The 10,141-nt window shown below is 52.0% G+C and overlaps 1 protein-coding gene across 1 annotated transcript; it reads left to right on the top strand.

Annotated features, from left to right (window-relative positions):
- Nucleotides 1-1,304: 1,304 nt before the first annotated feature.
- CCL19 (C-C motif chemokine ligand 19) lies at nucleotides 1,305-3,133 on the top strand. The gene is made up of 4 exons (XM_026505989.4): nucleotides 1,305-1,579; nucleotides 2,336-2,462; nucleotides 2,685-2,778; nucleotides 2,868-3,133. The coding sequence occupies exons 1-4, from the start codon at nucleotides 1,519-1,521 to the stop codon at nucleotides 2,886-2,888; spliced, it is 303 nt and encodes a 100-aa protein (XP_026361774.1). The 5' UTR covers nucleotides 1,305-1,518; the 3' UTR covers nucleotides 2,889-3,133.
- The last annotated feature ends 7,008 nt before the right edge of the window (nucleotides 3,134-10,141 follow it).

The following is a 10,141-nucleotide window of genomic DNA, read 5'->3' as shown; positions in this document are numbered from 1 at the left end:
TCTTGTGCTCTGAACCTCATTTTCTTTATGTGTAAAATAGAAACAATAATATGTTAATAATAAAAATTACGGGCACCTGGGTAGCTCAGTCGGTTAAGTGTCTGCCTTTGGCTCAGGTCATGATCCCGGGGTCCTGGGATCGAGTCCTGTATCGGGCTCCCTGCTCATCAGAGCGTCTGCTTCTCCCTCTCCCCCTACCCCCACTCGTGCATGCGCTCTCTCTCTCTCTCTCAAAAATGAATGAATGAATGAATGAATGAATGAATGAATGAATATTACTTCATAGATTTGTTGGGGAAGTTAGTGAAGTGGAGTCCTTGATACAGAGCCTAGTGTAGAGTAAACAATAAGAAATATGATTGCTATTATTATTATTAATGGATGGAAAGAAAGGTAAGTTCGAAATTTATGATCCCACCCCATCCAAAAGAGGGTCCAGAGCTTGGGCGGGATGGTTGAATGGGTGTTCCACATATTAATTTCCCTTCTGAGTCCTGGTCTTTCTCATAAGGATGGGAAATCAGTTGTCCCCCCCGCCTCCATCTGTCGATTCCTTGAAATTTGGGGATTGTCTGAGTATGAGCTGACGGCCCCTCTCCTTAAAAATCCCCTCTTGGTTCCCAGTATTGAGAGGAGGGAAAAGATGAAGGGAGCTATTCCAGGCCGGCCTCCCTCCAGCTGTTCTGTTGACCCAGGTGTTAGACACAGGAACATGGCAAATAGAGTAAGGGGCAGTGCTGGCTGAGCCAAGAGGTTGAATCCCAGAGGCCTGAGATGTGGGAGGGGTGCCAGACCTCCTCCCAAGGAACATTCCCTTTCAACTCTGCTTGTCCTAAGGAAGTGACTGGTTCCCAGATGATGGACCGGCAGCACTGGGAGGCTACCCCAGGCTTCATGATTGTTCTGAGAGGACCAGAGAGCCTTCTTCACCACCACCTGCACCAGAGAGAAGAGAGAACCACAGAGACAAGAATGAGAATGAGAGATAAACTTAGGGAAGGGGATGCAACTCCTCACCCTGACCCCCCAATCCTGACCATCATCTCTGAAAGCCAGCCCTATGACTAATGACGCAAGCACCACGAAGAAGGTGATATTGCAGACCCTTGATCTGCAGCTGACATGGCAAGGTCCCTTCTCTTGGCAGACTGCTTAGGTTCACAGAGATGAAGCCAAAGAAAGCAGAAGAGCAGGGAAGCTACTGAGGCGGGAAGAAGGGGGGGCAGGGTCAGGTTCCGTCAGAAAGAGGGGGGCAAAGGGGAATCCACGGAATGGATGTGGAGGGGAATTTCTGAGCAGGGAAAGCGAAAGTTCTGAGCCATAAATAAGAGGCAGTTGCAGCCTCACACAGGCTTTCACACACATTCCCAGACCCCCTCACACCCCACAAGGACGCCTGTGCTTTTCGCATTGCTCCCTCCCGCTGCCAGCCAAGTTTCAGCCTCATAAGACTCCGGCACACACCCAGAGATTCACCCGCGCTCACGCTCGCTGTTGGTCTGCCTCTGTCCGCCCTCCATGGCATCCCAAGCAGCTGCACTCCTGGCCCTCAGCCTGCTGAGTCTCTGGACCTCCCCTGGTAAGGCTGAGGGAAGGCTTTTGGTGGGCTTGGGGGAGGGGTGTCTAAATCTCAGACTGTTTGGCACTGAATGTGGGGGACACTGAGTTAGGTCTGCATGTTTGGGTGAACCTGGGGGTTCCCTGAGCCCTGTGTGTGTGCCTGTGAGTGTGAGTATAACTGGGCCCTGAATTCCAATGTGTGTCTGTCTCTTGGTGTATCCCAGGGCCTATGGCTACCCCTCTTTCTGCAGCCTCTGTTTCCTGCTGCCTCAGTTTCCCAGACAGGAGAGAACAGTATACATTTGTTTACAGTGGGGAGAATGGGAGACGCTGAGACAGGGCTGATAGTCCAAATATTTAACAGTTCATAAGTCCTCTAAGTCCCCCAGTCTCTTACTGCCTCACCCCTCACTCCCCACCTCTCCTCCCCACCCCCATGCTGTGAGCAGCATCAACGCTTCATTTATGTGGCAGTTGAGAGGTCTAGGGAGAGAGGTTGGGGTGATCAGGGCAGCGGGAAGGCATTTGTGGGGCTCAGGGCGATGGCTGTTTACCAAACAGCTTAGAAGTACTTCAATATATTTAGCAGCCATTAGGGCCAAATTGATATACGCCAGATGAATACCAGGTTTAACTGACCCCCCTAACCACACACACACACACACACACACACACACACACACACACACACTCTTAATCTCACTTAGGGCTGTGGCCTCCCCTCCTCAGGGTCCTGTGTCCTGACACCACCTTCTTTCCGCTATCCCCACCCCAGCTCTGGGCGGTGCCAATGATGCCGAAGACTGCTGCCTGTCTGTAACCCAGCGTCCTATCCCAGGGAATATCGTGAGAGCCTTTCGCTACCTCCTCATCAAGGATGGCTGTAGAGTGCCTGCTGTTGTGTGAGTTGTGGGGGGAGCCTATCTAGCCTCATCTCCCCCAACAGCCACTGGTGACACCTCCATCTTCTTACCTGTCTTCTCCTTGCCAAGCCCAACCGCTTCAAGGAAGCCCCTGAAACCGATTCCCAGATGTGGTCCCCAGCCTCTGCCCTCACACCAGGGCCCACCAGGAAGCCGGGTTCCAGGGCTCCATTTTCTCTGACCTCTGGCCTCTGACTCCAGGTTCACCACACTGAGGGGTCATCAGCTCTGTGCACCCCCAGACCAGCCCTGGGTGGACCGCATCATCCGGAGACTGCAGAAGAACTCTGCAAAGGCAAGCCCGGCACTCCCCAGCCCTACCTCCTCCCTCGGAGCCCCTGCCCAAGACCCCAACCCATGACCTGCCTCTCCTTCCTCCCCCAGAACAAGCGCCACAGCGGTTAGCCCCTGACAGCCCCAGAGGGAGCCCTATGTCTGAGTGAAGGGATGTGAGTCACTGCAGCCCTGGGGAACCAAGGATCAGAAGGAAGGAGCAGGCCTCCAGCAAGTCTGCACCAGACCTGACCCAGCCGGGACAGGGCCTGGAGTGTCAGTGTGAGTGTGAGTGTGAGCAGGGGTGAGTGTGGCAGGAGCGCAGCTTCTCCTCCACACCCAGACCGCAATGCTTCCAATAAAGCCCCCCTGGTACCCATGGCTCTGTCTGTCTGCTGTTTGTTGTCTGTCTGGGAGGACCAGGATAAGAAATGGGGAGATGGAATGGCAGGATCTAATTTTCCCTCTGCAACCTGAGCAACCTCCTCATGGACCCCTACTTAACACCCTATGTCCTCGGGATCAGTTCCCACGATCAAGCCCCGCCTCGGGTCTCCTCACAGCCCTCTCACTCTCCACGGTTCAGTGACACCAATCCTGTGTCTGTTCTCCGACTGAGCCAAACTCTTTCATGCCTCCCAGTCTTTCTTCTCCAAGGCTAAGTATCCAGGTGTCTCAGGGATCAGGTGTCATCAGAGGGAAGCGAGTTGTCAAGAACGAGCTTTCCTGGCTGGGGGAAAGAAGAGGCCCAGCTCTACTGGTGGGGCAGGGAAAGTACCCATCCACCCACACCATTCCCTCTGTCTGGAACACACTTCTCTCTCACAGCCTCACCTGCCTTCCCATCTGGGTCTTGATGACTCTTTCTCCAGGAAGCCTCCCCGACTCCAGGCTAGGTGAAGAAGCCTCCTTCCTCCCAAGCTCCCAGGGCTCTTGCCCCTCTCCCCTTGCAGCACTCATCACACTGAGTTATAACTGATAGTTTGTCAGCCTTCCTCAAGAGGGATCACGTCTATTTTGGCTTCCACTGTCTCCCTGGTGGTCACTGCCTGGCACAAAGTAGTCACTCAAAAAATATTTGTCTAGAAAATGAATACATATGTGAAGAAAGGCTCAACAGCCAGCGGTGAGGGTCCAGCTGGCCACACAGAATCTGACCTTCAGGCCAGCCATCCTCTCTCACTCAGTCAGGCTGGGCCAGGTGCAGCACGATCTGAGCAATGCTGGGGCCACACTTCTCAGAGATACTGACAGATAGACCTGGGAGCCAGAAGTCCGGGTGGAAGAGGGCCCAGAGGGGGGAAGAAGCAGCAGCCAGGGAGCTAGGGAGATTTATCATGGAGGAACCCCACCACCACCCCTGAAGCCCCCGTGAGCACCTGGGCCAAGGCAACACTAAGACCAGGGAGTTACAGAGGAGTCTCCTCTTTGGGCAATGAAAGCACTGTGACTCTTGGAGCATACCACAGACTGCTCTGGAAGGAATGAACTCCTCATGCCTGGGAAGTCCCCTGGGGAAGCTGCTGGTCTCCAACTTGGGCCTCTAAGGGCCTGTCCCACGGACAGCAGCAAAGCTGTGGCACTGGGGTTAGATGGCAGCTATGACAGCAGACTGAGCATCGTTACCTGGAAAGGGGGGTCATCATTATACCAGATATACCTCATCTGGTAACAAAACCAGGCCTGGACAGGCTGGGAAGGGGGGCAGTGGTGAGGGGGTTGTGCCAGCCCCTCCTCGCTGAGCGGAGTGCACAGCAGTTTGCTTCTTCCTCCCCTCTGCTCCCAGAAGTAAGGTATTCAAAATCTCAGATATCCCAGACCTTAGAGTGACAGGAGTGGGCGGGATGGGGATAGTTGGCAGGAACGACTGCTGTAGCTGGGAAGTGTGGCTCTGCTGCCTGGGGAAATCAGCCGTCCAACCCCTGCACCCGTGCACCCGGCCGCCTAGCCGTCTCTGCCCCCAAGAGACTGCCAGCCATCCTTCTGCTCCTCCGCCCACCTGCTCCTCCATCCATCAATCCACCCATCAAGGCAGCCAACTACGGAGCTCCAGGGGTCCCAGCTACTGACACCTTTTGGACCCTGTGGCCTGTACTCCAGCAGGCAGAGGACAAACACAGGTGTGAGGGGAGCACATTGCTTCACACCCTTCTCAGTCCCCCGTGAAGCCAAGTAAAAGTCAGCCTGTCACAGAGGAAGACATAAACCTCCCTTTGGACTCTTGGGGGGAAAACCCAGATAGAGTAGGGGAAGTGAGGGCACGAGCCCTGAGGAAGATACTGCTATGACAGAGGCCCTGGACTCCGCCTCCCTGCCACTGTCCTGAGGGAGTACAGGAACAAGTCTGAGCTCAGTGCCCAACCCACTGTCCTGCTTCGGCACTTCATTGGGCCACTCCGGTCAAGTGTCTTCCTTACTCCCCATCACCAAAACCTTAGGTCCCCCATCAGTCAGGTGTATAGGGAGAGGTGCTTAAGTTTTAAAAGTCCCTCCAAAAATTTGACTCATGCATCTTTGGGTCTCAGACTAACCCCCAGCAATCACATGGGATCCCCCAAAGTCATGCACATTCAGAAATGTCCCTACTTCTTGGGGCCCCAGGGACCACCCTCTGGGAACAAAGAAAGAGCTGAGACTCAGGAAGAGAGAAAATAATTCAAGAGCTAGTGAAGGGGCTTAGACTGAACAGCCTCTGGCCAGACCCTGGAGGCCTGGGGAATAAAGAATTTCAAGAAAGTCTGAGGGAGCAGTCACCCGAGTACCACAGGGAGCAGGCATGCAGCCCTCCCTATCCCTTTTCCAGCCAGAGCCTTCCCTTCCCCAGCCACCAACCCCTCCTGGGCACTGGCTCTTAGCCTCTTATCTCCCTGCCGGATATGTGAGGGCTTAGCCCAGCAATCTGTGACTTGCCCCGACCCACTCAAACATTCTCAGCACTGTGACTTCATCTAACACACCTGCTCTCTGTTTTACTATGAATTACTGACAAGTGTGTCGTTATCCCGAGTTCTGGGTGCCAGAAGCTTACTTGCCTACCTGACAATGATGAGGCTGCCAACTTCTCCAAGGGATAGTATGGACTTCTACATCCCCAACCAGAATACAAGGGCCCTGCTACCTGCCTCTGAATAGACACCTTCCTGTCTAGGGCACAGGGCTCCTGCTACTGGCTTAAGGCCAACAGCTGAGTGAAAACGCCATGCCCTGAAGGCCTAAGGCCCCAGCAGCCAACATCTCCTCAAAGGGACCTGACATCCCTGCTCAGAGAGCTTCCAGCTCCCACCTATATGATGGACAAAAAAGCTCCCTGTCCTGTCTATTGATAGAGTTCCCAGAGAAAGGGATTGGACCTGTTCATCTCCATTGCCAACATTGCTCTGTTCAGGGGCTGGCACAGAACAAGCCGAGAACTCATTTGAATAACAAAAAATGTAACTGAAAATGGCCCTTTCCCACGATGCCCCGCCCAACTCATACCTGGAGCACATCCAGTTCTCAAGACATTGGGGCTGTCTCTGTTGCTTGGGTAAGTGTTTGGTAAAAGCCAGCCCCATACGGTTTTGATCATATTTTCATCAGCTCATGTTCGACTTCTCGGTAAGCCCCCACCCCTAGGCTCCCCTTTTCTGGCCTCCGGGAAACTCAGAAACAGCCAGAAAAATCTTGGAAATAACAGTCTCACAATGGAGCAGGACTCCCAAGTGGGGAATTTCCTCAAGAACTCCTCCGTAAGAATAAGCTGGCACTTCTCTGGTCAGAGAACTTCCTCAGCGGCCCCTGAGACTTATTCACATAGAAAGACAAGGCTCTACTCCACTGGCTAGCTCACCACGAGTGCTGGACAGTGCTGTAAGTCCTAGTACCATTCTTATGTTACAGCTGGGGAAACTGAGGTGCAGAGCTTAAGTCACTTGCCCAGGCTGGACAGACGGTAAAGTGACAGAGCTGGGGGCATCCTAGCTGGGCAGTTTGCCTCCAGAATCTGTACTCTAAGCTACTATACATACCACCTCTGTGAGTTGACCCATCTCCTAAATAAAAATGGGAAACAATATAGCAGGGCCAGGTCTGAGGAAGCGGCCCTCAAGGAATAGGGAAAGCCATTACGTTGGGATGCTAACCATGTGCCAGGCTCCAAGCGGAGTCCTTTATGGGCATTATATCACTGCGTCCTCTAACGAACCTCTGAAGTGGAGAGCACTAGTCCCATTTTATAGACGAGGAAATGGAGACACCGAGAGGTAGTGTGAGCTCCCAAGTCCACGGAACTAGTAAATGGCAGAGCTGAGAGGAAATAGGCCCACGTTCTCCAGGTCTATTCAAGTCTCAGTATCCCCAAGGGGGAGCAGTAGAGATGGAGATCAGGCCACAAATATGCCCACATTCTTACCTCCATTCCCAGGGGAGTATCAGAGGCCAGGACCGGGTGATGTTAAAAGAACAGGAGAAATGAGGGGTAGGGCGTGGGATCCTGAAATATAGGGGCAGGACAAGGGGGTCATGTGGGCAAGGATTCTGGAAGGGGTGGGGCCAGGTTCTGACCCAGTGAGGGTGGGGGCCACCTCCACAGGGCAGAGAATCTGGGAATCACAGGGGTGGGATCAGACTCCTGAAGGACCAGCTTCTGAGGGCCACGTCCATCTCCTGAGGGGCCAGGATCAGGCAGGACAGGGCAGGAGGACAAGAACCAGGAAACCTCCGAGGATCAGAATAAATGGGGGAGTTAGACCTGTCTGCCCCCATTCCTGTTCCTAGGACCTTCTGGCCTTCCATGGGTCCTGTGGGGAGGCAGAAGACATGAGCTGCCCTGGGCTCCAACCCAGCGGAATTGGGATGGCTTTAACCCCAGCAGCTTCCACGTTGCCCTACCAGGACAACCCGATCCCCCAGGGCTCTGGATCTCAGAGTCACCGTCCCTGGAAGTCTGGATCCATCACCATCCAAACCTCAGTCACCTTGCCAATCTCATACCTGTCAGATCATCATTTCAAGAAGTCTCCTCCAAAAAGCCACCCCTTCGACCAGGGGCCCAACATTTTAAAAGCCCTCTATCAATTCAAGAACACTGACTGACACGACATCCTAATACCTAATGATGTCCCCGTTGCTGACAGGACCCCCATCAATGTCAAGGTCCCCCATTACTCTCAGGTTACCATTCCTCTCAGGAAATCCTACCACTGTCAGGAACACCATGCCTGTCAGGCGAGACATCAATATTGTATAACTCCAGGGATACCATTTTTCCTGTAGTCTATGTAAACGGCGCCTCGGCATGGCGGCCGTAAGTGTCAGAATATCTATTAGTGTAAGGCCCCCACTAGTCTCAGGGCTGCCATGATACAGGGTCCTAACCCTGGCAAATCCTTGTGTCTAAAGTGATGCCACATCACTGGAACCCAGAACATTTATTCTTACCAGGCACTGTTCTAGGTGCTGGTGATACAATAGTGAACAAGATAGACAGGCTCTTGGGCTTCATGAGGCTGAATGAAACCCTCTAAGGAAGATTACATTACCTGTCCACACACACGAAAAGGCAAATAGACAAATGTATTAACAAGGATTTTCCCTTGCAAGCTACTAAAACTCATTAGCTGATCTAAACAGAAAAGTGATTTATTGAAAAGAGCCTGGGAGATTGTAGAAAATGGAAGAGGAAGCAAGCCTGAGCAGCTGGAACCACTTGCAAATCTTGTAGTAGAGCCAGGACGGTCCAGACATCCCTCCATGCAGCATCCCCAGAAGGGGCGCCAAATGCCAATACCATCCTTATGTCCAGACAGCTGGAGCCCCTGCCCAGCATTCCACACCTCGGAGGGCTCTGCTCTGGCTCTCCTCCAGTCATAGCTCTGGGCACAGGGCAAAGAGTACACAGGGCTAAGGGGACATGCCCACCTGGGGCTTGTGCTTCTCCTTCTGGAGCACATTTCAGGAACTGAAAACTAGAGAACTCCCCACCCAAGTGGCCCCAAGCAGCTTCCAGAGTCTGTGCAGGCCTCTTCCTCTGAGACATCCTTCCTAGAATGGACTGCGTCACTCCCTGCTTCCAGATGGTTGCCAAGAGGTAGCTATTTCCAGGGAACAGAGAAGGAGCTTGGATGTATGGGGCCAGACTGCCTACACCAAGCATGAGGCCCTTTATGGTTCATGATGAAACTGAGGGTACAAGAGGAGGGGCTGGGAAGAGAAGGGGGACAAGTAGAGCGCTGGGGCTTGGCTCTCCCCTTACCACCTCATTCCATCATAGAACTCCAAGGAGTCCAAGAATTCTAAATTTGAACCTGGCCTTTGAATTGCTCTAAACGCATATTTTTCAAGGCAGTAAGAGAGAGTGATTTTTATTTGACAATGTGTTAGCTTGATCTAGAACTTGAAAATATTAATTTTTTAAAGATTTTATTTACTGGGATGCCTGGGTGGCTCAGTCGGTAAAGATTTTATTTATTTATTTGAGAGAGAGACAGAGAGCATGAGCGGGTGGGGGGAGGGGTACAGAGAGAGGGAGAAGCAGGCTCCCCACTGAGCAGGGAGATCATGACCTGAGCCAAAGGCAGATGCTTAACCGACTGAGCCACCCAGGTGCCCCATAACTTTTAAATATTTAGATACGTGGTATGTTGTGTTTCATTTGTACTGTTGCTCCAAGCCCCACAAATGTTAGGTGATCAGCTCACCAGATTTTACCCTGTAATCACAGCTACGGTGTCGCTGGAAAACCCACATCACTTCTGCCACCACTCCCACCACCACCAAATTCTCTACTAATCCTGCTCCTTTGCGTCACTACTATCTTCTTATTCACAATCCCCGGAAGGTGCTTCTGATGGGCTAAGCCTAAGTCATGTGCCCAAGGCCTAACAGTAAAGGGGGTGAGAATTAGTATATGACCTTTGGGTATTTTATGATGGAAGGTAACTATTGGTAACTAAGACTAATATAATAGGAAATTCCTCAAATACAGAAAGGGGGTAAGGTTGTGGGCAGTGAAAACAACGATAAATTGTTTTCTACAGCTTACCCTCTGGCTATCCAACATCAAAATCCACCCTTTGTCCCAAACCCTAGGCCTCTTAAAAATGTAAGGGTATTTCCTAATATACTATCACTTTTGCTAATACAACCAAAAAACTTCACTCCTCCTCCAAGAGAGACTATTCAGTTTTAGCAATGACCACATCTGTCTTGGTCAGCTTGGGCTGCCACAATAAAATACCATAGTTTGTGTGGCTTAAACAGCAGACCTTTAGTTTCTCACTGTTCTGTAGATTACAAGTTCAAGATTAAGGTGCCAGCATGGTCAGTTTCTGATGAGAACTGGTGAGAGCTCTCTACCTGTCTTACAGATGACTGCCTTCTCACTATGGCCCATGACAGAGAGAAAG

Source organism: Ursus arctos, unplaced genomic scaffold, assembly GCF_023065955.2.
Source record: "Ursus arctos isolate Adak ecotype North America unplaced genomic scaffold, UrsArc2.0 scaffold_18, whole genome shotgun sequence".
NCBI classification, from domain to species: Eukaryota; Metazoa; Chordata; class Mammalia; order Carnivora; family Ursidae; genus Ursus; species Ursus arctos.
This window is presented reverse-complemented; position numbering and strand designations above follow the sequence as displayed.

What these genes read in the sequence shown, in the direction of transcription:
- CCL19 (XM_026505989.4), top strand. Translation starts at nt 1,519, where the DNA reads ATGGCATCCCAAGCAGCTGCACTCCTGGCCCTCAGCCTGCTGAGTCTC. An exon ending in GAGTCTCTGGACCTCCCCTG is followed by an intron (nt 1,580 to 2,335) that starts GTAAGGCTGAGG and finishes TCCCCACCCCAG; the next exon opens with CTCTGGGCGGTGCCAATGAT. An exon ending in TGTAGAGTGCCTGCTGTTGT is followed by an intron (nt 2,463 to 2,684) that starts GTGAGTTGTGGG and finishes CTCTGACTCCAG; the next exon opens with GTTCACCACACTGAGGGGTC.